The sequence below is a fragment of the Cynocephalus volans genome, chromosome 15 (genome assembly GCF_027409185.1).
Source record: "Cynocephalus volans isolate mCynVol1 chromosome 15, mCynVol1.pri, whole genome shotgun sequence".
Taxonomy (NCBI): Eukaryota; Metazoa; Chordata; class Mammalia; order Dermoptera; family Cynocephalidae; genus Cynocephalus; species Cynocephalus volans.
The window spans coordinates 97362407-97390093 of record NC_084474.1 but is presented as its reverse complement, the minus strand read 5'-3'; the positions used below and the strand labels follow the sequence as shown (position 1 = coordinate 97390093).

At 46.9% G+C, this 27687-nt stretch overlaps 1 protein-coding gene across 3 annotated transcripts; it reads left to right on the top strand.

The window, feature by feature from the left end:
* The first annotated feature begins 1719 nt into the window (after nucleotides 1-1719).
* Nucleotides 1720-27687, top strand: C15H8orf33 (chromosome 15 C8orf33 homolog). Of its 3 annotated transcripts, XR_010021806.1 has the most exons (5): nucleotides 1731-1771; nucleotides 1860-2313; nucleotides 2431-2577; nucleotides 13042-13218; nucleotides 21267-27687. XR_010021806.1 is itself a non-coding variant. In XM_063080067.1 (4 exons), exons 1-4 carry the CDS (start codon nucleotides 1766-1768, stop codon nucleotides 3251-3253), a joined length of 744 nt encoding a protein of 247 aa, XP_062936137.1. In that variant the 5' UTR covers nucleotides 1720-1765; the 3' UTR covers nucleotides 3254-3711. The 3 variants fall into 3 exon arrangements, 2 of the variants coding, with proteins under 2 accessions (XP_062936137.1, XP_062936136.1); XM_063080067.1 differs by lacking the exons at nucleotides 13042-13218; nucleotides 21267-27687 and adding an exon at nucleotides 3114-3711 and having other exon boundaries at nucleotides 1720-1771; nucleotides 1863-2313; XM_063080066.1 differs by lacking the exons at nucleotides 13042-13218; nucleotides 21267-27687 and adding an exon at nucleotides 3114-3711 and having other exon boundaries at nucleotides 1751-1771.

Sequence of the window (27687 nt, the reverse complement as noted above, 5' to 3'; positions counted from 1 at the left end):
CAGGGCGGAGCTGCCCGCACCTGGGAAAATGGAGGCAGCACCAGGCGGTGAGTGGCCTGGTGGTGCAGGCGGGAGCCGCGTGGGCATCCACCCCCCGAACAGAGCTGTGCCAGGGATCACTCACAGTGCTGTGCCAGGTCGGGTGCTCGCTCTCTGTCTCTGGTTTGCCGCCTTTCCCAGTTCTCGGCCGCTGCCGCCTCGGGCTGTTCAGTCGCGGCGCGGCTCGGACGCTCTCAGGAATCTTCTTTAATGCGGGTCTGAAACCTCGAATCCTGAATAGGGCAGCTGGCCGCCTTCAGCGCGGCCCCGGCCTCCGGGATCCTGGCTGCATCCACAGCAGCCCTGGCGCCGTGTTCCCTGTTTCGAGACTCGCTTTTGCAGCTAAGAAACAGTTCTTTTCCTGCTCCACACTTCAAAGCTGTTGTCTGTAAATGAGGCAGCCTTTCCTGCCGGGGGCAAAGTGGCGGTCACCCCCCACGACCGGTCAGCAGCAGCAGTCCTCCCTTAAGAGACTACAATGGTTTTTAAATGTCTCAAAAGTCTTTTCTATTCGTCCCCTGAGCTAGAACAACCCAGCTACACTGTGGCTAGACTCCTGAGCCTCGGAAACTGTATGAGACAACGTATGCTGTTTCTAATGGGTGTTAGCCATACTGCAATAAATAACTAACACACCAACTAGCCATAATGACCAAATTGCTACCTTCCGAGACCTCCCAGACTAGGCAGCCAACACTTCCCCTCCCCCTGTCTCAAGAAACAACAGATTCTGCCCGTTTCCTCGCCGGGAACCTCCAGACGTGTCAGGCGCTTGTCTTCTCCAAAAACACCATCCACCCTCCTGGCCTAACCCTCTGGTCCTCCCGAAGCCTCGGTCTCACCCCAGCCCTAGCTGTTTACTTTTCGCTTGGGAGGCATCGCTTGGTGCAGGCTGGGTGACCTGTGCGACCCAAGGTCAGGGAGGTGGCACCTGGGTCTGGTACCTGTGGTGGGAGGAAAGAGCCTGGGGGCACGGTGGACCGTGTGGCCGCCTCTTCTCCCCATACCCCGGCCTCCCTCGCGCCGCACCCCTTCCCCCAGCAGGTGCTGGGGCTCCCCCTCGTTTCTGAGCCCCCCCCCCCAGTGTCTCCACCGCACCCGCTGCCATCATTGCACGACTGCAGAGCGACCTTCAGAACACACAGCTGAGGCAGGTCCTGGCTCTCTGCGGAGGCTCGTCTCTCAGGGACTTCCCGGGGCGCTCAGCAGGAAAGCACGTTCCCGACCTGCACGAGCGGGTCCCTCCCAACGCTCTGACCTCACCAGCGCCACTGCGTCCCCGCCACGCTCAGCTCGGCTGCGGGACTGTCGCCCACGCCACTGCCACGTGGCTGCACCGCTCTCAGGCCTAGCGTCTCTTCCCTTTGCCAAGGACCGTGCTGAGCGCGCTCCGCAAGCCGCACGCGGCGCCACTGGGACAGCCTTTCGTGTTCCCTCTACGTGCGCTCCACCCCCACCGGACGGTAACTTTGAGGGGACGCAACCCTGGTGGAGCCCGGCGGCATCTGGAGCGGGGGCTGGAGCAGAACAGCCTCCGCCAGCGCCGGCGCCCGCGGCTCCTCCTCAGGCCCCGGAGCCCCGCCCCAGCCCCTCGGGCCCCGCCCCAGGCCCCTCAGGCCCCGCCCTTCTCTAGCCCCGCCCCGTCCCGCCGTCGCCGATGCGCGTCTGGGGGCGGGACTCGTGGCGGACGCAGGGCCCTGCGTGGCTGCGGCGGGGACGGCGGCGCATGGCGGTGAGCGGGGGCGGCGGCGGCGGCGGGGGCGCGCTTGGCGGGGCAGGGGCGGTCGGGGCCCCGTGACCCTCGTGCTGTCCCCTGTCAGCAGGCTCGAGGACACCCTGCTCGGCAGCCACCGGCGGCCCCAGGCCCGGGCACCGCCCGCGCGCCCCGCAGGCCCCGGCGGCCCGGCCGGGCTCCTGGCGCCCCGCGTCCCCCCGCCGTCTGTGTCTGCGCAGCGCGAGCCACGTGCAGTGACGCCGTCCCCGGGAAGCCGCAGCGGCCGGAAGCCCGGGACGGAGCCCCTGCGGCGGCTGGAGGCGAGCGGGCCGCGGAAACCCCGGCCCCGGAGGGAGCGGCCCCGAGCGCGGCGGGCCGGGGCGGGAGGGCCGGGGACCGGGTGGGGGCTCCGCGGACGGGGCCGGGGCTGCGCGGCCCCTGCCCTCCCGCAGCCGCTGCCCCCGACGCGGCCCAGGCGGAGCAGCTGGCCCGGGAGCTGGCGTGGTGCGTGGAGCAGCTGGAGCTGGGCCTCCGGAGGCAGAAACCGACCCCGAAGCAGAGTAAGGCCCCGCGGAAGCTTGGGGACGTGGACGGTGGAGGGGTCCCGGCCTGCGGGCGCTGCCGGGGAGCTGGAAGGCGCGCAGGGGAGGTCACGGGTCCCCCGTCTCCACCCGCAGAAGAGCAGGCCGTCGGGGCAGTCCGAGCCCTGCGCAGCGACAGGACCCCCTTGCCCCGGAAGAGGCAGCTGATGCGCTCCTTGTTTGGGGACTACAGGGCTCGGATGGAAGCCGAGTGGCGCGAGGCTCTGCGGGACCTCAGGGCTGGTGAGGAACTGGGAGCTGGTGGGGTCCGGGGTGGGGAGGAGGCTCCCAGCGGGTGACAGGAGGGACCCGGAGCAGCCAGGCTGGGGGCAGGCTACGGCTCCGGGAAGCCTGAGGGATCGGGGGACAGAAGTCCCGGACCGACCGCTCAGGGTCGCACAGCCGGGCCTGGGCCTGGGACCCTGGGCAGAGGACCTGCTCCTGTGCGGTCCCGTCTCGGGCTGGGGACAGCTGCCTGTGCGCAGCGGCTTTCTCTGCCCGCCGCAAAGGCGGGTCCTGTAGCAAATTGAGTGCAACTTCTGGAGCCAAGTGACCTGGGTTCGAATCTTGTATCTGCTGCTTAGTAGCATTAACGCCCCTGTCAAGTTCCTGAGTCTCTCTGTGACTCTAACTGGGGGTGATGACAATATCTTCCTTGTAATCTTGAGTATTTAATCCGCTACTTGTACAAAGGGGTTAGATGTGTATGGGCAGTCGTAACTGCACAGGTCATGTTAGCTGTCACCACTCGGTCCTGACTCTCTCTCTGTCCTCCGCAGCTGCCCATTCCGCCCAGGTGCAGCCAGTAGGTGAGGCCGCCAGAAGGAAGAGCCGGAGGGTCTGCAGGCCTCGGCCAGTAGGGACAGCCAAGCCCACCCTGAACACTCCTGATGGAGAGTTTAGGTTCAATTTCTTTTAGCCTCTTCCCCGTCCTGGAACAGTCTCCCTCCCCCTTGGGGTCATGTGGGGGGTTGTTTTGAGGGCAGCCCATGTCCAGCAATTCAGTGTCCGCAGACGTGGGGTTGGTCTGTCCTTGGCTGCTCTGTGGATCTAGGGCTGTTGGGCAGGTGTGACAATGTCAGAAAAGCACCAGCCCCGTTTGTAGGTTTTCTGAGGAAATGTCCCTCCTGCCAGAAGAGAGAGGTGCGTTTAGAAAATGTACAGTGAACTGATATGAGCGCTCAGTGTGCTGCAGAAGGAATGTCGCACTCAGCTTTGGGGCGACATTACGTAGCTGTTGGTCATAAGGGTCAGTGGGGAAGGTACATCATTGGATGCTGGTGCTTACCTTTGAAAGATGCCCCGTGAGATGGTTAGTGCTTTATGCAATATGTTACATTGCCCTAATAAATTTCTGTTTTCTATAAAAATGGATAATGAGTGAAAGTTTGCTGATTGTCTGTGTTAGAGGAAGTACAGGTGACTCGGGTCTGGCACCGCTGGGTTCAGGCCCTCACCCCAGAGCTTGGTTTTTGTCCATGTTGCCTTCATTCCTGAGCAGGCGTCACCCTCATAGGACCACTGTGACCCCATCCAGGCCACGTTCTCTTTGTAGGAGCAGGGAGCTTCTTGTCCTAACACCCCTGGCCATGGACCTGGATTGAGCCTCAGCAGACAACCTGGCTAAGCGTTGGCCGCTCCAGGTGTCAGTCCCAGGCCTGCTCCATTGGATTGGGATGTCCAGGTGACCGAATCCTCAGCAGATCTTTGCTGGTGTCTCCTGAACTTGCATCCCATGCTAGATAGATGCCTGGAGCCCAGCTGCCCACTCAGCATCTCTACTTGGGTGCCTTATAGACATTTCCAATTTGACATGTTCAATACACCTGATCAGGCCCCAAATGTCCCTCTGTCTGCTGCTTTTCAGTGAATGGTGCCACTGCCTGCCTAGGCGATTCATGTGTCTTGCTTGCTCTTTCTCCAGCACTGTGTGTTTGATATTTCAGCTGGTGTGTCTGCTCTGTCTTCAAATAAACCTCAGATCTTTTTCATTTTCTGTGTCTTTGCTGCTGCTTGTTCTAGTCCTGGCGCTTCTCTTACCCTGACTGCTGTGCTAACCTCGGGTGTTTGTTGGTCTCCCACTCCCGCCCTCGCCTCCTGTTGTTCTGCAGCCAGAGTGGTCCCTCATGAATGTTGGGTCATGTTTCTCCTGATCTCCTGACTTCACTGTTCTGAGGATACAAGACAAAGGCTGACGTACAAGGAAGGCCCTACCTAGGGCCTGCACGGGGTATGTTCCTGATGGCCTCTGTGACGTGGTCCCTTCCCTGCTTTCCAGCCTTGCTGGCTTTCTGTCTGCTCCTGAAGTAACCAGACTTAATCCTGACTCAGAGCCTTCAGCCTTGCTGTTCTTTCTGCTGGGATTGGTCTCAGTTGCTCCATCTTAGCATAACTGGCTTCTGGGACAGTAAACATCAGCTTTGTGTGAGGAAGTAGTTCTCCATCCCGTGGTTCATCCGGCCAAGGTGACATTCAGATGTAGCCAGGAGTTTCCTCCCGCAGTTGCCTGTAAATGTAAATGGTCATGTGACCCCTTTGTCTTGAGTGTTTGCTTTCTTACCAAGTATCTTTGTTCACTAAACTCATAGACACTTTGCTGTTACAAATCATCAGTAAGAAGGAAACATCCTGATCTCAAGAAAATGCCTCGATCTACAACCCACACGCAGAGCTTCAGATGAGGGGTTTGGGGACATCACATTGCACATCTGTCTGAATTTTGTGGTTTCCAAGGAAACAGGAGCCTGGTCCACTTCACAGTTTACGCCTGACGTTTGTCCCCGTGACACAGCCCTGTCTTCCTGTGTCCATCCAAACACTGCTTTATTTAGACTTCACCTAAACACCCTTCCACTAAATCCTGCAGGAGCCCTGTCTCTGGTGAGATGCCCCACGGATCTGCTGTGCAGTCTCCCTTATGGGAATGAGCCGATAAACTGACCTGGACCATAGGCTTGTCCTTCATGGACTTTGAATGATTACACTCGGACAGTCCTTATCCTGTGGATCTTATTGTCACCTCCTTCCCTCCGTCTCGTCACCCATTGGCAGTTTGACCCTTTGCCCTCAGATCTATTTCTAGGAGTTTGGAGGGCCTGAGAAAAAGGAGACACCAGGGCAGACCCCCTTTTTCCTTTTATGGTGTCTCTGTGGCTCCACCTTCTCCAGGCTTGACTCGAGGATCATATTGGAACAGGGTGAGTGTGATGGAGAGGGTTAGAGGGTGAAGGTGAGGTTTTAGGGTGAAAGGGTAGGGTTAGCGTTAGAGTTGGTGTTGGTCGGTGGTGTGGTCAGTGTTGAGATTAGGGGTTGGGGTGATGGTCTAAGCATTGGGAGTTAAGGTTAGGGTTCTGGGATGTAGATGAGGCCCACCTCAAACTGGTCACTAATGTCATCGTTTCCCTATTGTAGCCACCATCACCTCCAGCCACTTAACCTGGCAGAGCTCAGCCAGGGCTCCTCTGCACACATCATGGTCAGGATCGGGTCCCGTTTTCTTGGGAACTATTTCATAATTTTCCATGTTATTTTTTAAGGTGTCCAGAGATCTGGCTTTCTATTATGTTCCTTAAAACCCATAATCCCAAGTTAACATGAATTTTTCAGCAACTTTTGGTTTTATTCTTTAAGCATTCTAAGTGCATTGTATAGTGGATCCACTTTCTCATGGAGATTTTTAAGTTACTCTTCTTGGTCGTTTTACAAGCTGCTTTTGCATCTTGGAAGCTTTTCTGCAAATGCTGAAATGGTATCACCTACTTTCTTGTTTACCTTCAATTAACTTGCCAGCTTGAGGTCAATCTGTTTTTCATGGACTTGGAGAACCCACCCAAGAAATATTTCCCCAAATAACGTGCTGTCCAGACAGTACATGCTCGTCAGTCTCAGGACAGAGGTCTTTAGGCCCAGGGCTCATGGGCCACTCACAAGCCAAGTCACAACATGAACTGACCTGGTGGGGCTTCTACAGTGGGCTGTGACTCTGCCATTCTTTGGCCCACCTGGTGCAGAAGCTCCAGCCTCTTCTTCATGGTTCTGACCCGGCTCCCCTGGCACCAGCTTTCATCCTGGAGCCTTCCTGGGACGTGTCCCTGTAGGTGAGGCTGCAAAGCACAACAGACCCTCTTAGAAAGAGCTGTTGCATGGATCTCGGTGGGGACATGTGTGGCTGGCCTGTAGAGTCCAGGGTGGGATGTGATGATGTCACCCATCTGCCTTGTGTGTCCTCCACTACTAAACTCAGGCAGGTGGGAGGGTGGACCGGTGGAACACAGGTGGAGCCAGGGCAGTTGGGTGAGGGCTAGGATTAGAGTTAGGGTTGGGGCTAGTGTTAGGGATTAGTGATCAGTTTTCCATAGGGGGTGTTAGAGTTGCGCTTAAGGTTGGGGTTGGGTCCAGGTTGTTGGTCCAAGGTTTAGGGTTTAGATTTTAGGGTTGGGGTTAGGATAGTATTAGTGGTTGAAGATAGGACTAGGGTTGGGTTTAATATACGGTTAGGAGCTGGGGTCACTATGATCACCTGGAAAGTGGCCAGGCAGCAGTGGCTTTCTGCTGGCTCAATACCTCTCTCTCAGGAATTGTGCTGGCAAAGGGACCAGGCTTACTGGGGCCCTGCTGTCTCTTGAAGCAGCCGGTCCTCCATGGCTGGTTGTTTGGCACAGTCTTTGCCATCCACAGTGAGCTCTTTTGCTGTGGGTCTCACTTGCTGGGCCACAGTCCTTTCCATCAAGAAGCAGCAGTGGTAGTGGTGACTGACCTGCTGGACAGACATAAGACAGTCTCAGGGACATTGAGGGAGCGATGTTATGTGTCCTGTGCCTTGGTTCAGGGGCGGTTGCGCTGGCTTGGAGCTGCTTTGACAGCGACCATGCTGTCTCTTGTAAGAAGGAGTATATGAAAGGGGAAGATATGCAGGGTTCCCTGGTGACTCCTGAAGGGGAAGATCTGGCAGTATGGGGGCACCACAGTGGCCTTCTAGAAGTAGGGCGTGGCAGCACTTTGGGATGCCTTTCTTGGTTCCCCAGCACCTGCCATTGGGATGCAGCAGCAGGCCAAGATGTGGACGTCCCTGCTGTAGCCTGGGAGAGAGTTCAGGGTCCCCAGTGTCTTGAAGTTGGGGCCACAGCCACCATGACGAGGTCAGTTTGCCTGAGTCCCCATAGTCTTCTGCATGTTGGGCATGGCAGGCAGCATGTGGGGCAGCTTCCTAGGGTCCTTCACTTCTTTGGAAGAAGCAGGAGCAGTGGTTAAAGTCATGCCGAGGCCCATCCTATCTTCTGGAAGGGGGTCCTGACTGTCTCCTTGGAAGAGGGTCAGCAAGGGGGCTGACAGCATTGCTGTTTGGCATGCTAGGGACCCCAGTTTCTTCTGAAAGGGGATGGGGCATGTCCCCACAATGTCCTGGAATTGCTGAGCAGTGGGGTGGGTGTGGTGGCAGGTTTCCCACCATCTCTGAGAAGGGGGTGACAGCAGGGCAGGCTGTCATGGTTGCCTTCACTCAGAGGGTAGTGGAATGGTGGGTTTGGGCTTGCCAGGTTCCTGACAGGACGGAGTTGATGATACAGGGGTGCTGCTGACAGCAGTACCTAATTTTTATGGAAGCAAGAGTCACATGGGCAGTTGGGGGCAGTTTGCTGGTATCCCTCACCTCTACTGATAGAGAGGGCCACAGTGGCAGTGAGGGGCAAATGATGGGGCCCCCTCCATCTCTCGGAAGCCTGGAGAAGTCGGGCTTTTGCCAGGTCCCTCAGTGTCTCCTGGACGATGGGGCTTCATGGTATCATTTTGCTGGGTACCATTTGTGTCCTGGACGCTCAGGAGTAAAAGGAGTGCGGGGCAGTTGGCCAGGTCCCCGCTGCCTCCCAGATGAGGAGCTGGGGTGATGAGCCAGCCTGTGTCCCAGCACTTTGTGAAGGGGGTGAGGCAGTGGGGCTTGTCTCTCTGTTCCCTGCTGTCCCCTCAGGCAGCGCCTCAGTGGCACAGGGAGGTGCTGGACAAGGCCTCTGTACTGAAGCAGTACACAGAGCCGTGGTCCCTCTGTCTCCTGGAAGATGGGACTAACGTGGGTTCCATTTGCTTGGTTTTCTGACATCTCCAGTAAGTGTGGCAGATTGCCAGTCCTTGTCCTCTCCTTTAAGGGGGAAATGGACAGCACTGGTGTGAACATGGGATCTGTCCTGCCCCAAGGACCCTGCACCTTGGCAGCTCATGTCCCAGCCTATTTTGCCTCCAGGGCAAGTTTGCTGTTTCTTAGTCACTGGTCTTTGCCATCCTTCATAAGGACATTTCCAGGCTGTGCAGAAGCCGAGGGAATCCTGAGCCTCCTCCCAGCTCCCTGGGAAAGTGGCTGACAAACCCCTCCCCCTCATAGCCCGGAAGGTAAGACCAGTCCCCAGTCACCTGGAGCTGGGTGGACACACCCCCACTCAGCCCCGTGACCGTGAGAGGAACAGGTGTTTGGGGATGGCCAGGTGTTCCGTCCACGTAGCATCTGCCCTTTTCCTTTTTTCTGTGTTTCTCATTTTCTTATACTCTGTAGGACCTCTCTATAAATTAAGGAAGTTAAGCTTCTTATGACATGAGTTGCAAATATTCTGCCCTAGTTTGGCATTTGCCTTTAAGGTATTGTCATGTAGAACTTAAAATTTTCATTTTGTTTGCACGCTGCAAATATATGAAATTTGCTTTTATGTCCATTATACCTCAACAAAATTATTTTTTAAAATACCACACATTTTCTACCCCATTTGTCAATTTCCTTATTTTTAGTTAATAAGGAGCCTCAGAAAATAGAAGTGGCTTTGGCAGGGAAGGGATGTCGAGGGGCCGAGGGAACCATAACTGTACAGTATAGCAGTGCTCCTGCCTCAGTTTCCCCCCCTTCGTCTAGTGCCTACGAAAGTGTCTGTGTGTGTGAGGTGGGTCTGGGGCTGAGTTGTGACCCTTCGACTCAGGGGCTCCTCTGTGGCTGGTCAGTGAACCGCCCTGAGCTGTTGGATCAGGAGGGAGGGGCCCGGACCCTGGCTTTGCCTGGGGGAAGATGGAAGCTGCTGCAGATGCTCCTGTCCCTGCATCCCAAGCCAGCGCTGCAGGACAAGGGGGTCAGTTCAGGAAGAGCCCCAACGGGCTCTGTTCACAGTGCTGCAGGAAGTTGGGGTCAGACATGTGGGACCACTTTTTGGCCTGGATCTGCCCTCTTGGGGTTGCCAGTAACACGCTGCAGACTTGTAGTTCATCTGTAGACCCCAAACCCCACAGTTCCTGCAGCCAGTGGCACCCCCAGGCCTCTAGTCAGGCTCCCGGGAGATGGTGGCAGAGATCAAGAAGCTGAAGTTCATGCCAATGTGGTGGCTGCTCCCCACCTTCCACAGGACCCTCCATGGCCATGGCCACCGGCCAGTTGATGCACAGGAGCTGTGCACAGCATGAGGGTTGACCCTCTGGGCTGCCTGCTTGACCAGGGCTGCCCAATGCAGGACCTGGGTGTTGGCCTGGTCCGTGGCCTGACCTGTCTTCTGCATCACAGCCACCACCCGCCCCGTTGGATCCTCTAGTGCCTTGTTGCTCAGCGCCTGCCACAAATGAGCACACACTCTGACCAGCCTGGGAGTGGCCCCTCACCTGTTCCATAGCAGCCTCCAGGCCAAGAGTTCATTGTGTGCCCCCACATCACACTGGGGGGTTTCTGGCCACCATCCACCACACCATGGCCACCAGCAGGTTAGGATGCCAACCCAGAACTTCTGGGTATGTACTTTTCGGTGCTTCTGGGTTAGGTGGGTGCCCCAATCTACAGTTGGGCCCTGACGTCCACTGTCTGCTGCTGGAGCCAGAGCGGGAGTGAGTGCCCTGGTAGGGGTGGCTGCAGGTGAGACCACGGCCTGCAGGGCTCCTGAGCTGCTTCCACAGGATCTGTTCCAGTACCTCAGGTTTGGAGCTCTCCAGCCAGAGTCACCAAGTAGGCCTGCACATCCTGTGGCCATTGAACAATGAATGCCAATAGCCAGGGCTTGGCATTTGAGACCTTGGTCTTAGTGTTGTGCTCCCTGTCATGGAAGTCCTGCAGCATGGAGAGTGTGGCAAGTGAGCAGTGTGTGCAGGGCCGCTGCTGGAGCCTCAGCTGCAACCTGGCTCAGCTCTACCACCTGCTGCTCATGCAGCCGGGACCTGAAGCCAGGGTTCAGGTTCAAGGCTTGGGCTTCGGGGTTCAGGTTAGCATTAGGGTTCTCAGCGTTACGGTTAGCATAAGGTCCTCAGTCAAGACATAAAGATCTATACTTGTTATTCTACTTGATACAATGTGTGGATAATTTCAAACGTTCACAGAACCAGTAAGACTAAATAGAATTGTATTTATGTGCTCTGGTTTTAGCAGAAAAGGGACATGTGTTTCCAAAGGAAAAGTTACAAATTTGGTAAAAATATAGTATATTATTTAGGACATACCTATCTAAGTGAGAAGACACTGCCTGCTGATGGAATAAATATTTCTCAAGCTAATTCTAGAGCTTTCACAAGAAGAATATTGAAAAGACCTGGTATTGAAAACAATGGTGCCAATTGTTTATCTGATATTTTAACACTACTGACCAGTCCTCATTGAGGCCCCCCTCTATGGGACATAATATTCAATTTAGTAAATGTATTCTGCCATGAGACAGACTGTCTCATGGTGATTAAATGTGCATGTTGGTTTGGGATGCCTGGTCACATGTCTGACTGCTGTCCGGGCTGCTGGCTGGGAGCTGGGCCCTGGGTGTCCCCATGTGGACCTTGCCCTGTGCACTGGGCTTCCTCCCAGCAGGCTGACTAGTAGCCCTCCCTTCACTGACTTTGCTGGAGATGATTTTAGGCAAATCTTTTTTTTTAAATAGCTTAAGTATTTCATTTGTTTGCAGCTAAGTTTTTTAACACTATATAATGAGAATATACAAAAAATTATGTTGCAGGTTTTGGTTAGATTCAATTCAAAGACATTCATTAATAAGGAATCTTCCAATGTGAGTATTCCCAAAATTTCTCAAAGCCATCTGATGTAAACAATGATCTCTGAATATAACCTTACTTTGGAAGGTATTTGACTGTATTTCAAATACATTTGAATTAAACTCAGAATTTTTCAAAATAAGCCCTAATTTAATAAAAAAAACTATTCTATATTCAAATTACAACAATTTTAATAGAACTTTCCTTTCCAGAAACAATAATAAAGGAAACAGGCAGTTTGTAAAATGTGGTCCTGAACAAGTCACGGTAAGAAATAAGCCTGTAGCTAACTTCCTCCTCCAAACAGAGGCTACTTTCTGTTCCTCGAACTGGAAACAAGGTGAACATCAGCCAATAAGCAACTTCAGGCAGGGGGTCACCACAGCAGTGCTGAAGCAGTTGAACATGGACACCTCAAAAGAATTTGGGGAAACCTGACCAAAGAATCCAAATTCTCTTTTTAATAACGAATTCAGAGGTGCAGTGGCTCCTCCCAGGTAGCAGTGCCACTGGGGTCTGGCCTAGCCCCATGCTCACCTACGTTATGCTCCTGAGCACACCCTGGTGCTTGTGCTCCAGGGAAGACATTTTCCCTTAGAGGGTCAGTGTCCAGGGAGCTCTTTGATTGTGTGAATGAGGTGAGGACGACTCCATGTGGGTATTTTAAGGCTTGGAGTTGAAGTATTTCTCTAACACAGCTAAGCAGAGTCTACGCATCAGTGGCCTGTCTCCAGTTCTAACTTCTCATCGCATTTGTAGATCTAGGGCCGCAGACCATCACTATATCATCATAATCACATCTAGTGTCCATCCTAACTTATGATTCATATTCTGTGCCTGGAAACAGTCCCTGTACTTAATAATGATACGTACACACAACACTTATATGGTCACCAAACATTAATGATCTTCTATAAACCACACAAATGTTTTTAACTATAATTGTTGTGCACCAAGTTCACAGCCAATATCCCCATGATCAAAAAAATTTGGATAGTACAAATAATCATTTAAAATATACATACACAGAGACATAACCCTCCTTACAGAACTGTGCTCAGGGGAACTCCATTTGTTGAGTGCTCCTGAAGGCATATTTTGCTAAACTGCTCCAGGGTCTTGTTTGGAAAATCTATCACAGTAGGACACAGTCATTTATTAGATGAGCAGAAAAGAAAGATATGCTTGGGGCAACCAGGAAGTTTTAAGGCCTTTCAAGTTGTATGAAATGGACCTGCAGAAATGTTTCAGTGTTCTCAGGATGCAAAGTTGGAGCTGAAATGTGATATCAAACCAGTTGCAGAAAGTGGACATCAGCCACCTCTCGAGGCCAAACCTGGTACCCAGATATGCAAGAAAACCTCAGGCCCCACAGCTTGTTGGTCTTGTCCCGTGTCGCCGCATACTCTGGTCATGTGTAAATTTCACCAGAGATTTCATATTCTGCTAGTTTGGTATTGAGGATTCGCTCCTATTCCTCCTGAATTTTATCTTCATGGTCTTTTAAGAGACGCTCATATATGATCCCAGCCTGTTGGAAGGTGAGTGTGGGCTGGTCCTTCGTCCTCCAGGAGGAACCTGGAGCAGTAGGTGCTGTGAGTGCTGAGGAGTGAGGCCGACTTGCTGAAGTACAGCTTCCCTCTGATGAAGAACAACTTCTAAATGTCGCCACCTCTGATAGCGACTAGATTCTTGTTTTATGTTCTGAACACTTTGCTACAGAGTTGGAATGTGCCAGTAGCTGTGAGCGGGGCGGGCTGCTGCAGAGTGGCTGTGGGCTCTGCATCTGAAGTGACAGCGACAGCAATGGCAGCTCCTTGGTGGCCCTCACAAGCCCAGCAGGCTCCAACAGCGACCCCAGCACACGGTGGCAGCGCTCAGTTCCAGGCAAGTCTAAAGGTATTTTGAGCATATGATGCAGCAAGCTTGATTGTAGTGCCTACCTAAGTGACTTGAAAACCTATGTCCACACAAAGAAACTGCACCTGAATGTTTATAGTAGCTTCATTCACATTTGCCAAAAACTGGACACGCTTTTTTGTTTTCCTAGATTAATTCAGCAATTCTGAGGTTATATAGGGAAAAGGAAATGGTAACACTTTTCTCTAACAAAACCTACAACTAAGATGAAAAAATGGTGTTGGGGATATGGAGATTAAATTATTACCTGCATTTCTGATGATGGTGAGCTGCAGAATGGAGCTGAGGTGTGATAGACTAACGGGCATTTTAGTTCTGAACCCCACAAGCATCACTGACAGTGGGGCAGCTGGAGGTCCCTCCGCATGTGGAAACAACAGTCTATAAAACTGCACCAGGGACCCCTGCAGGCTCTGAGGTGTGCAGGTGCAGCTCCTGCCCCAGATCCCACAGTTGGGCAAGTCTCTGCTCTTGCCCTGGGGACACAGGGAAAGTGTGGATGAGAGCTAGACACAGTCCACTCAAGATCCCTGCACTGGGAGAGAAACCAGTGGGAGTGGGGAACGGGAGTCCTCACCCAGCACTTAATTCCTCGTGAGAAAGGCTACCCTGTGCCTGGACAGCGCACAAAATTAAGGAATAATGCAATTGGGGTAAATGCAGGACTCGCCATAGTTTGCAGACTGCATATCTGTCCCTGTGTGTCATCCAAGAAAAGTAAATCATGTTCTCTGTATAAAAATCCATGTTGTACACAATATATAAAAATTTTAGGTATCAATTAAAAATAAGTATTCTGTGAAAAAAATAATGTTCAAATATGTTTGAGAAATCTAAACTACAAAAAAGAAACATAAAAAAGGAGTTATACTCAGTTTAAATACACATTCTCTGCCCTTTGCCCAACTACTTAAATGAATTCTTAACTCATTTGCATTTACTATATATTTTTTCCTAATACTGTTCCTATTTGTGGATTACACTGTCAGTCTTTTAAATGAATTGTCCACACCATTGGCACTCACACAACTGGACCACGTATATGGGCTCCGGTCACTGGGGGCATCAGTTACACTGGGCATGGCCAGCACACCCACCTCATTCCCTGACTACTGTGACCCCAGCTATCCATGGACTTGTCCACCAAGGTGATCTGCAGCCGTCTGGACATCCTCTGACATAAGGTGTGTGAGTTGTTAGAGGTGTCCTGGGGTCAGCAGCCAGCTGTGCCATGCCCCCACATGACACAGGATTATCCTGCAGCAGTGTCTGAGTTACCTGGTTATACATGTGAAAGATGCATGGGCTCAGCAGCACAGCCAAGGGAGCTTCAGGTGTCCCACCTGTGACCTGTCTTGGGATGTCCATGGATAGAAACGTGAGATGGACATTAGGAGATAAAATGGTACATTTCTGTCTAAATGTTTATTCAAGACCACAAGAAGCAGGGATAGTCTGAGGGAAGAGGTTAACGTAAAGACTGTAATGTAATGCAGAGACAACAAAAAGTACAGATGTCAGATAAACGAGGTTTCCTGGAGTAGTCCTGGCTCACAGAAACATGGTCTGGGATGAGAAAGGATAAAAGTGTAAGGGATGATCTGAACACTTGATTCCTGGGTGACCACATGGCCTCTGTGGTGTGGAGCTGCAGCTGTGTTGTGCTCAGTTACTAAAGGTTAAAGTTACCAGAGGAATTTAGAGATGGATCTAACTCCTGGAGAGTTCGATCAATGGCTGCATAAGAAAGTGCAAGCTAATAAGAAAAAAGCAAAATATTCAGTCCCTTGGATATTGTTATCTGTAATAGTTAAGATCAAAGATGAAGCGAGCAGTGGGTCAGACCCTGATGCTAGACCAGGCTCAGGTTTCAGTCGGTCTGAGCTCAGTCACTAGCCTCAAAGCCATCCCGATGGGAAGAATTGTGCAGAGACTACAGAAAGTACCTCTGAGGTCTGTGGTTCCTAAGAAGGTAGCCAATGTGGGTTGGTGGTGGCAAAACCAGGGAACTACTGAAACCAGAGGGTACAGTGTGAAGGAGTTGTTGCATTTTGTAGATCAGTATCACCAGCGTCCTGAGGACCCTTTACTGAAAAGGTTTCTGAGAGTAATTTAGGGCAGCATCTCTGATTTTAAATGCTGCGGAGTGGAGAAGTACGTTTGGGTTGATGAAAGGCCCAAAGCTAACTATGGAACAATCACAGATGGCTGTGCATGATCCAGACACACAGGAGGTTATTCCCAGGGACAGCCATTCTGGTGAACTGGATAAAAGCCACTATAAGGTCTCTTTACCCTGAGAAGGGGGACTGTCCAACTCCCCCTGTAAATGCCAAGTGGAGCACCCCAGATGAAGCAGCTCATATGCTTTGTATGCATCTTAGCTACATTGAACACTGATGCAATAGATGTGAGTGCAGACCTCTCTGTTATGCTAATTTTGTTTCCTTTCGATAAATACCCAGCGGTTGGATTGCTATATCCTATGATAGTTCTATTTTTAGATTTTTCAGGAACCTCCAGTTTTTCATAATCACTGTCCTGATTTACATTCCCACCAACAGAGTATAAGACTTCTTTCTTCCATATCCTCACCAGCACTTGTTTTCTTTTGTGTTTTTGATAATAGCAATACTAACTATGGTGAGATGATATCTCATTCTTGTTTTGATTTGCATTTCCCTGATAATTAGTGATGGTAAGCATTTTTTTTCATATTCCTGCTGTCCATTTGTATGTCTTCTTTTGAGAGATGTCTATACAAATCATTTGTCCACTTTTTAATTGGATAATTTCTTTTTTTGTTGTTGGGTTGTTTAACTTCCCCATATATTCTGTGTATTAATCCCTTGTCAGATGGCTTCCAAATATCTACTCCAATTTACTGGTTGTCTCTTCATTCTTTTGTTTGTTTCTTTTGCTCTGCAGAAGTTTTTTAGTTTTATGTAATCCCATTTGTCTGTTTTTTGCTTGTTTTGCCTGTGCTTTAGAAGTCTTTTCCAGAAAATTTTACCCAGACCACTGTCTTGAATTGTTTCCCCTGTGTTTTTCCCAGGTATTTTTACAGTTTCAGGTCTTCCATTTAAGTCTTCAATACATTGTAAGTTGATTTTGATAAATGGTGAGAGATACGCATCTAGTTTTATTCTTCTGCATATGGATATCCAGTTTTTACAGCACTATTTATTGAAGAGACTGTCCTTTCCTGAATGTGTGTTCTTGGGGCCTTTGTCAAAGATCTGTTGGCTGTAAATATGTGGATTTATTTATGAGTTCTCTATTGTGTTCCATTGGTCCATGTGTCTTTAATGCCTGTACCATGCTGTTTTGGTTACTATAGTTGTAGTATATTTTCAAGTCAGGCAGTGTAATTCTCCCAGTTTTATTCTTTTTACTCAGGATTGCTTTGGCTATTTGGGATCTTTTCTGGTTCCATATGAATTATACTATTTTTTCTATATCTATGAAGTATGTTAGTAGTATTTTGATAGGGATTGCATTGAATGTGTAGATCGGTTTGTGTAGTATGGTCATTTTGACAATATAAATTCCTTAAATCCGTGAACATGAAATGACTTTTTGTTGTGTCTTCTTTAATTTCTTTCATCAGTATTTTTTAGTTTTTTATTGTAGAGATCTCTCCTTGGTCAAATTTATTCCTATGTTTGTTTCTCATTTTGGTAACTATTGTAAATAGGATTGCTTTCTTGATTTCTTTCCCTGCTAGTTGGTTCTTGGTTTATAGTTATGCTACTGATGTATGTATGTTGATTTTTTTATCCTGCAATTTTATCGAATTCAGTATCAGTTCTAATAGTTTTTTGGTCATCTTTAGGGTTTTCTACAGGTAAGATCATGTCATCGGCAAACGTGGACATCCTGACTTCCTCTTTTCCAGTTTGGATGCCCTTTATTTCTTTCTTTTGTCTAATTGCTCTGGCTAGAACTTCCAGTACTGTATTAAGTAGGAGTGTGGACAGTGGCATCCTTGTCTTGTTCCTGTTCTTGAAGGAAAAGCTTTCACCTTTTCCCTGTTCAAAAATGTTAGCTGTGGGTTTGTCATATCCAACCTTTAGTGTCTTCAGACGCTTTCATTCTCTACCTAGTTTGTTAAGGGTTTTTATCATAAAGTGATGTTGAATATTATCAGATGCTTTCTCTGCATTTTTTGAGAAGAATGTATGCTTTTCCCCCTTCATTCTGTTCAGGTGGTGTATCACATTTATTGATTTGCATCATTCTTGCATTCCTGGGGTAAATCCCACTTGATTATGATGTTTAATCTTTTTGATGTGCTGTTGAATTCAGTTTGCTAGCATTTGGCTGAGAATATTTGCAGCTACATTCATCAAAGTTATTGGTCCATAGTTTTCTTTTTTTATTGTGTCTTTGTCTGATTTTGGTATCAGGGTGATGTTGACCTCATAGAATAAGTTTGGGGAATACCCTCTGCTTTGAATTTTGGGGAATAGGTTAAGAATAATTGTTATTAGTTCTTTAAAAGTTTGGTAGATTTCTACATTGAAGCCATCAGGCATGGGCTTTTCTTTGTTGGTATACTGCTGATTACTGATTCAATCTCAGTATTCATTTTTGGTCTGTTCAAGTTTTCTATTTCTGCTTGATTTGCTCTTGGTAGATTGTATGTATACAGAAATTTATACATTTCATCCAGATTTTCCAATTTGTTGGCATATAGTTGTTCAAAATAGTCTCTAAAGATACTTTTAAATTCTGTGATATCAGTTGTAATGTCTCCTTTTTCATTTCTGATTTTCATTATTTGGTTATTCTCTCTTTTTTAGTTAGTCTAGCTAATGGTTTGTCAGTTTTGTTTATCTTCCCAAAGAACCAACTTTTTATCTCACTGATTTTTTTTGTCATTTTATTGGCTTTTGTTTCCTTTGGTTCTGCTCAGATCTTTATTATTTCTTGCTCTACTAAATTTTGAATTAGACTTTTCTTACTTTTCTAACTCATTTAGGTGCAACATTGGGTGGTTTATTTGGAATATTTCTTTTTTTAATGTACATACTTATTGCAATAAACTTCCCTCTTAGTATTGCTTTTGCAGTATCCCACAGATTTTCATACAATGTGCTACTGTATTAATTTGTTTCAAGGCATTTTTAGGTTCCCTACTTAGTTTCTTCTCTGTTCCTTTGGTCATTCTGGAGAATGTTGTTTAGTTTCTGTGTATCTGAACAGTTTTCCAAAGTTTAGTTTGTTATTGATTTCTAGTTTAATTCCATTTTGGTCTGAAAAGATATTTGATATGATTTCAATTTTTTAAAATTTCTTGAAGCTTGATTTATGGCCTAACATATGGTCTATCCTGGAGAATGATCCATATGCTGATGAGAAAAATGTATGGTCCGCAGTTGTGGGATAAAATGTTCTGTAAATGTCAGATCCATTTAGTCTATCATACAGTTTTAATCCAATATTTCTTTATTGTCTAGATTCTCTGTCCAGTGTTGTGAGAGGGGTGTTGAAGTTCCTAACTATTGTTGTATTGCAGTCTGCCTCTCCCTTTAGATCCAATAGTATTTGTTTTATATATCTGAGTGTTCCAATGTTTTATATATATATGTTTACAATTGCACTGTCCTCTTGCTGAATTGATACCTTCATCAATATGTAATGTCCTTCTTATCTCTTTATAATTTTGGATTTAAAGTTTATTTTATCCTATATAGTTATACCTACTCCTGCTCATTTTTGATTTCCATTTGTATGAGATATCTTTTTCCATTCCTTCACTGTTAGTCTATACATTTCTTTACCAGTGAAGTTAGTTTCTTGTAGGCTGAACAGTTGGGTTAGTTTTTAATCCAGCCAGCCAGCCTATATCTTTCACGTGGTCAATTTAATCCTTTTAAATTCAAGGTTGTTGATGAAAGGTATTTCCTTACTCCTGATATTTTATTAATTTTTTCACAGTTGTTTTACAAATCTTTATTTCATTTCTTTCTTTTTTTATTGTTTGTCCTGGTGTGTAAGTTTTCTGCTGAGAAATCTGTTGCTACTCTTATGAAGATTCCCTTATAGGTTACTTGATGCTTTTCTCTTGCTATTTTTAGAATTCTCTCTTTGTTTTTGACTTTTGACAATTTGCCTGCAATGTGTACAGACAGAACCTTTTTGGGCTAAATCTGTTTCGGGATCTTGGAGCCTCTTGGATCTGGAAGTCTATATGTCTCTCAACACTTCGGAATTTTCCAGCTATTATTTTGTTAAAAATGTTTTCAATGCCTTTTCTCTTCTCTTTCCCTTCTGGAATATCCATAGTATGGATGTTTGTACACTTAAAGTTGTCCCATAGATCTCACAGGCTTTTCTTCCTCTTCTTCTCACATTCTCCTCTGTCAAACTGGGCCAATTCAAAAACACACCTTCAAGTTTAGAAACTCTTTCTTCTGCCTTATGTAGCCTGTTGCTTAAGCTCTTGCTTGTATTTATTATTTCATTTAATAAATTCTTCAGTTCCAAGATTTTTGCTTCATTCATTTTTATGGTATCTATCTCTCTTAAATTTCTCCTTCAGATCTGGAATTGCTTGTCTCACTTTGTTGTGTTGTCTGTCTGTATTTTTTTGCATCTCGTTGAGTTTTCATAAGATTATTATGTAGAGTTCCTTTACAACCATTATATAGATTTCCTTTTCTTTTGGGTCTGGTCCTGAAGAATTATTGTGTTCCTTTGGGGGTGTCATGTTTCCTTGTTTTTTTGTTTCTTATATCCCTGTGTTGATATCTAAGCATCTCGTGGAACACTCACTTCTAACATTCTGAAGTAGCTTTCGATGGGAGAGATTCTTTCCTGTAGACGTATTTTATGGTGTCAGTTGGGTAGGGTGTTAGTTGGAAACCTGATTTATAGCCAGCTGGTCAGATATTCCAGAGGCCTGAACTTGTGACTGGCACCTGAAGTAGGGGGCAGTCTTGAGGACTGAGCCCTCACTCTGTGGGATCTCCTGCAGTCCTCAAGTAGATAGTATCAGAATTGAATTAGAGGATACCCAGTGGGTGTCTGCTGAAAAAGTGATTGACTGCTTGCTCTTGGGGAACCCCCCCCCCATGGGGAAAACCAGAAGTTGGTCTGCTGTGCTGATTGTGCCAGGAGAGCAAAGAAAAAAACAGTGTGTGTTTTTCCCTCTCAGCACCATAGAGGGCAGAGCAGGGCATCCTACCTCTGCCTCACTGTCTCTCTACAGGAATAGGCTAAGTGGTGGGAAGAAGGTAATCTGGAAATGCCCAGCAGTTTACACTGCTGCCATGAATACCAGCAATCCCTGCCATATGAGAGTCCTCCAGTCCCCTCAGGCCCAATACTCTGTTTGGAAAGTAGATGGGAGTTAATGCAACTTCACGGCTTCATAGTAGAAACCAAGAAAGAGCAATCCCATCTCCTGACTTCAGCAGCTATGTCATAACAACATCTTGAAACTAAACCTGCTGCTAGAGTGCATCCTGCCTTACGGGTTGGTAAAAAGTGACTCACTCCATCCTGAGTCCCTACCTTCATTCTACCACATTCACATGGATGCCAGCAGAACCAGGACCCCAGCTGCCTGTAGCCTAGGCCTAACAGAAGGCTGAGACCACAATGTTTGAACCCATCTGGCACTCCCCACCAAAGGAGAACAGGCAGACTTCGGTAGGAGGAAAAGTGCAAATAAGCATATGTCCACCACATTTTTATGACCTGACCTGCACATCTGCAGGCCTACCAGGCCCACAGGTGCCCGTGCCAAAAGACAGCCACCCCTGTAGCAACTTTGCCTCCCACTGGCAACTCTCCACTGAGATGCCAGGCCCTGTTGCACCAATGTACACCTGGTCCCTGACCAACAGCAGAACAAGCACAGTAGGCCTCTACAGAGTTGCCAGGACCTCAGCTGATTCAGTGTCCCTCCACAGATCTGCTTCATAAGTGTACACCTGCATCCTGATTTACAGCAGATAGAGCAGTTCCTTTGCCTCTCCACAGCAGGGCCCTACTCAGGCCCTACTTTGTTCTTACAGGTTTAGTCCAGGCTTTGCAGCTGATCCAGTGGCCCTCCATAGAGCTGTCAGTCCCTGCTGCACTGATGCATGCCTGCTCCCTGATGGACATCAAATTGAGCAGCAGATTCACCTCCACCCAGCAGCCCTCTACAGAGTTGCTGGGCCTTTCTGCACCTGTGCATGTCTGCTCTCTGCTGGACAGCAGATTGGGTGGTGGATTTGCCTCCTCCAGCAGGTCTCCATAGAGCCACCTGGCCCTGCTGTGCCCAAGCACACCAGCTCCTGGCCAGGCAGTGGCATCAACTCCATTGACAGTCCTGTGCAGAGCCACATGGCCCCTCCCCTTCAGCAAGGCTCACCTGGTTCCAGTCCAAAAGTTTTTCAAGCAGTGTGCCATCCCCTGGGAGAAACAACCTGAGAGCTGTTTGTCCCTGCTTGGTTTGGTAGCTGGTCAGGCACTGACTCTACATCTCAGAGAGACCACCAAATAGGCAGTTGACCCTCTGCAACCTGCACACATCTGGCCAAACAACCAGCCTGGAGGTTCAAAGTCATACCAAAGTATAAAGGATATAGCAAAAGAAGTTCTAAGGGAAATGATTATAGCAATAAATGCCTACATCAAAAAAGAATGATTTCTAATCTAACATTGCTCCTAAAGGAACCATAAAAGCAATAAGAAACTAAACCCAAAATAGGCAGAAGGGAAGAAATAATAAAGTTCCAAGCAGAAATGCGTGAAATAGAAAAAAAAATGAAAAGATCAAGAAAATGAAGAGTTGGATTGTTGAAAAGATAAAATTGACAAAGCTTTAGTCAGAATAACCAATAAAAAAATAGAGAAGACTCAAATAAATAAAACAAAAATGAAAAGGGGATGTTACAGTTGATGCCACAGAAATACAAAGAAGCATAAGGGACTATTAGGAACATCAATATTCCAACAAATTTGATAACATAGAAGAAATGGAAAATTCCTGGATAGATATAATCTGCCAAGATTAAGTTATGAACAAAAAGAAAACATGAACAGACCAATAATAAGTGAGGAAACTGAATCAGAAATACAAGTCTTCATTAAGAAAAAGCTCAAGACCTGATGCCTTCAGTGCTGAATTCTGTCAAACATTTAAAGAACTGATAACAATACTCTTCCAATCATTACAGAAAATTGAAGAGGAGGGAATATTTCTCATCTCATTTTATGAGCCCAGCGTTGCTCTGGCTCAAAGCTGGACAAGTACACAACAACAAAAAAAAAAAAAAAAAGAAAAGAAAATTATAGGCCAATATCCCTGATGACATAGATGTGAAGATTCTCAACAAGATACTAACAAACTGAATCCAGGAGCACGTTATGAATATTGTTTGCTATGATCCAGTGGGATTTATCCCAGGGATGCAGGATGGTTTAACATAACACAAATCAATAAATGTGATACACCACATTAACAGAAAGAAAGACAAAAACCATATGATCATCTCAATTGATGCAGAAAAAGCATTCGAAAAAGCTCAACACTCCTTCATGAAAAAACTCTTAACTAGTTATAGAAGGTATGTGCCTCAATACAATAAAGGCCATATATGAGAAACCCACTGCTAATATCATACTGAGTGGGGAAAAGCTGGAAAGCCTTTTCTTTTAGATCAGGAACAAGACAAGAACAGCCACCTGCACCACTTCTGTTCAACATAGTAATGGAAGTCCTAGCCAGAGCAATTAGAAAAGAGACAGAAATGAAAGGAAACCAGATTGGAAAGGAGGACGTCAAACTGTTCCTATTTGCAGTCTTTAGTAAACCCTAAACATTGTAACAAAAAGCTGTTAGTTACGACTAATAAACAAATTCAGTAAATTTGCAGGATACAAAATCAACGTACATAAGTCAATAGCATTTCTATATACTAATAGTGAACTTTCTGAAAAAAATCAAGAAAATAATTCCTTTTACAATAACTATGAAAGAAAGAAAGAAAGGAAGGAAGGAAGAAAAGATACCTTATAAACTTAACCAAGGAGGTGAAAGAACTCTATCATGAAAACTAAAGAACTTTGAAGAAAAAGATCGAGGAGGACACAAAAGGAAAGATATAATATGTTCATGGATTGGAAGAATTAATATTGTTAAAATGGCCATTCTACCTAAAGCCATCTACAGATTGAATGCAATTCCTATCAAAATGTGTATGACATTCTTTACAGAAATAGAAAAAATAATCCTAAAATAAATATGAAATTAAAAAGGACTGCAAAGAGCGAAAGCAATTCTGAGAAAACTACGCAAAGCTGGAGGCACCACACTACCTGACATCAAAGTATACAATAAAGCTGTAGTAACCAAAACTGCATGGTCCTGGCATAAAAACAGACATATAGACCAATGGAACAGAATAGAGAGCCCAGACATAAATTCACACACCTACAGCTGATGGAGTTTGGATGTGTTGTTCCCTCCAAAACTCATGTGGAAATTTGATCCCCAGTGTGGCAGTGTTGGAAACTGATTGAGTCATGGGAGCGGATCCCTCATGAATGGATTAATGCTCTCCCTGGGGGAGGGGGGATTAATGAGTGAGTTCTCACTCTATTAGTTCCCACAAGAGGTCGTTGATTTTAATAAAAACCCTGGCACCTTCTCTCTCTCTCTTGTCTTTCTTGTTTCCTCTCACCATGTGATCTGCTTGTACCCACCGGCTGCCTGCCACTTTCTGCCATGAGTAGAAGCAGCCCGAGGCCCATGCCAGATGCAGCTGTCCCAGAATCATAAGCAAAATAAACCTCTCTTCTTTATAAATTACCCAGTCTCAGGATGCTGTTATAGCAACACAAAATGGACTAAAACAGAAAATTGGTACCGAGGAGTGGGGTGTTGTTAAACAGATATCTGAAAATGTGGATGCATCTTTGGAGCTGGGTAATGGGCAAAGGTTGGAGGAGTTTCGAGTACTTAGAAGAAGAAAAAAAGATGAGGGAAAGTTTGGAATGTTTTAGAGACTTATGTGGTGGCGAGCAGAATGCGGATAGAAAGGTGGACAGTAAAGTCCATGCGGATGATGAGGTCTCAGATAGAAATGAGGAACTTATTGGGAATTGGACAAAAGATAACCCTTGCTACACCATAGCAAGGAACCTGGCTGCATTGTGTCCATGCCCTTGGACTTTGTGGAAGGTGAGACTTAAGAGTTGTGAACCAGTGCATTTGGTAGAAGAAATTTCTAAACAGCAAAGCATTAAGGAAGCTGCATGGTTGCTTTTAAGAGCCTGCTCTGAGTTATGGTGGCAAAGACATGATGTAAAGCCAGAAATTAAAAGGGATGCAGAGAATAAAGTTTTGGAATATTTGCAGCCTGGCCATGTGGTAGAAAAGCAGAGAGCATGCAGTGGTGCAGCCCAGCAACCATTAGCTAAGAAGATTAGTCAAAGGAAAGGGATTATCAAGAGAAGGAGAAAAATGCCCTGAAGGCATTGCAGAAGCCTCTGAGGCCAACCCTTCCATTTCAGTCCCAAAGGCCTAGGAAGACAAAATGGTCTTGGGGAACAGACCCGAGGCACTCTCCATGGGCTTGCTGCCCAGGGCCACCTCAAGAAGCTGCTTCCAGCACCAGCACCCCAGCTGTTTTGGCTGCTCCAGCTGTGGCTAAATTAGCTCCAGGTGTGTCTAGACCCACAGCTTTGGAAACTACAGGCCAGAAGTCTTGGAGGCATCCACGTGGTGTTAGGTCTGCATGGTCACACAGAATGCCAGAGCTGGGAAGTCTTGGGAATCTCCACCCAGATTTCAAAGTATGTATGGAAAAGTCTGGGTGCCCAGGAAGAGATCTGTCACAGAGGTGGAGTCACCACAGACAGCCTTTGCTAGCATAATGCCAAGCAGAAATGTGGGGTCATTGCAGCAGAGAAACCCTATCAGTATCATGCCTACTGGAGCTGTGAGAGCAGGACCACCATGGAGACCCCAGACCTGTGGAGCTACCAGAGTGGAACCCCAGCCTGGGAGAGGTGAAGTGTGGCCTGAGACCAGGAAAGCCATAGGAGCAGAGCTGCCCAAGGACTTGTGGTCCCAACCCCCACACCAGTGTGCAGAGGCAGTCGAACATGGAATCAAGGTACCTGATTCTCCAGCCTTGAGATTTAATGCCTGTTCTGCTGGGTTTTGGACTTGTTTGAGACCTGTTTCTCCTTTCTTTCCTCTGGCCTATTCCTCCCTTTTGAAATGGGAATGTGTACCCAATGCCTGTTCCACCATTGTATCTTGGCAGTAGATAAATTTGGTTTTGACTTTTACAGGTTCAAAGCTGGAAGGAATTTTGCTTTTGGTCTCAGGGGAGACTTTGGACTTTGGACTTTTAAGTTGGTGCTGGAGCAAGCTAAGACTTTTGGGACTGTTGGGATAGAATGACTGTATTTGTATGTGAGAGTGACATGAGTTTGGGGGTGCCAGGGGCGGAATGATGGAGTTTCGATGTGTTGTCCCCTCGAAAACTCATGTGGAAATTTGATCTCCAATGTGGCAGTGTTGGAAACTGACTGAGTCATGGGGGCGGATCTTTCATGAAGGGATTAATGCTCTCCCTGGGGGAGGGGGGATTAATGAGTGAGTTCTCGCTCTATTAGTTACCACGAGAGGTCGTTGCTTAAAAAAATACCCTGGCACCTTCTCTCTCTCTCTCTCTTGCTTCCTCTCTCTTGCTTCCTCTCTCACTATGTGATCTGCTTGTACCTGCGGGCTCCCTGCCACTTTCCGCCATGAGCAGAAGCAGTCTGAGGCCCATGCCAGGTGCAGCTGTCCCAGAGTCGTAAGCCAAATAAACCTCTTTTCCTTATAAATTACCCAGTCTCAGGTATTCTGTTATAGCAACACAAAACGGACTAAAACAACAGCCAACTGATCTTTGGCACAGGGGCCAAGAACACATATTGAGGAAAAGATAGTCTCTTCAATAAAAGGTTTTGGGAAAACTGAATATCCACATGCAGAAGAATGAGACTAGATTCCTACCTTTTACCATTTATAAAAATCAACTCAAAATGGTTTAAAAATTTAAATGTAAAACCCAAAACTGTGAAACTGCGTAAGAGTAATTATCCATGACATGGGACTGGGCAAGGATTTTTTAAATGAGACTTTGAAAGCACGAGCAATAAAAGCAATAGACAAGTGGGATTATATCAAACTAAAAAGCTTTTGCACATCGAAGGAAACTTAGAGTGAAGAGACAACCTGCAGAATGGGAGGGAATATTTGCAAACTGTACATCTGACAAGGGGTTAATATCAAGAGTATATAAGGAACTTCAAAAACTCAACAGCAGAAAGTCCCAAATAACCCAACTGAGAAATGGACAATAAAAAATATTAATAAACATGTCTCTAAAGAAGACATACAAATGGCCAACAAGCATATTAAAAATGCTCAACATCCTAATCATTGGGGAAATGCAAATCAAAACAACAATGAGATACCACCTTACCAGTTATAATGGCTATTATCAAGAAAACAAAAGAAAACAAGCATTGGCATGGATGTGGAGAGAAGGGAACACTTGTACAGTGTGAGTGTAAACTAGCACAGCCACTGTGGAAAACAGTATGGAGGTTCCTCAAAAATTAAAATTAGAACTACCATGTGATCCAGCAATCTCACAATAAACATGGGAGTGCAGATATCTCTTCAATGTCAAAGAGATGTCTGCACTCACATGTTTATTGTAGCGCAGTTTACAATAGCCAAGATATGGAATCAAACTAAGCATGCAACAACGGAGGAATGGATTTAAAAATGTTGTATTTATACACAGTGGAATACTATGCAGCCATAAAAAAGAATGAGATCCTGTCATTTGTGGCAACGTGGATGGACGTGGAGTTGGAGAACATGACGTTAAGTGAAGTAAGCCAGGCACAGAAAGACAAATATCACATGACCTCACTCATATGTGCAAAAAAATAAGTTGATTTTATAGAGGCAGAAAGTAGAATAGTGTTCACCAGAGAGTGGTGGTGGTGTGTTGGGGGGGGATGGAGGAAAAGAGGGAGAGGCTGGCCAATGGGCACAAACTTACAATTAGATAGGAGGAATAAATGCTGATGTTCTTTCCATGGAACAGTAGGGTGGCTCCCGCTAACAGTCAAGTTCTGTATGTTATGTAATAGCTACAGGAGAGGCTTTTGAATGTTTTTGCCATGAAGAAATGAAAAATGAGTGAGGTGATTGATACATTAACCTCTCTGACCCAATTATTATGTAACATATACATATATCAAAACATCTGATTAGGGGCTGGCCCATGGCTCGCTTGGGAGAGTGTGGATCTAAGAGCACCAAGGCTATGGGTTCGGATCCCCTTACCGGTCATCTTTTAAAAAAAAAACATCAAATTGTACCCCTCTGATCCAATTATTATATAACATATATACGTATCAAAACATCAAATT

Coding starts and splice junctions, on each gene's coding strand:
- C15H8orf33 (XM_063080066.1), top strand. Junction 2,314..2,430: donor GAAACCGACCCCGAAGCAGA/GTAAGGCCCCGC, acceptor CTCCACCCGCAG/AAGAGCAGGCCGTCGGGGCA. Junction 2,578..3,113: donor TCTGCGGGACCTCAGGGCTG/GTGAGGAACTGG, acceptor TGTCCTCCGCAG/CTGCCCATTCCGCCCAGGTG.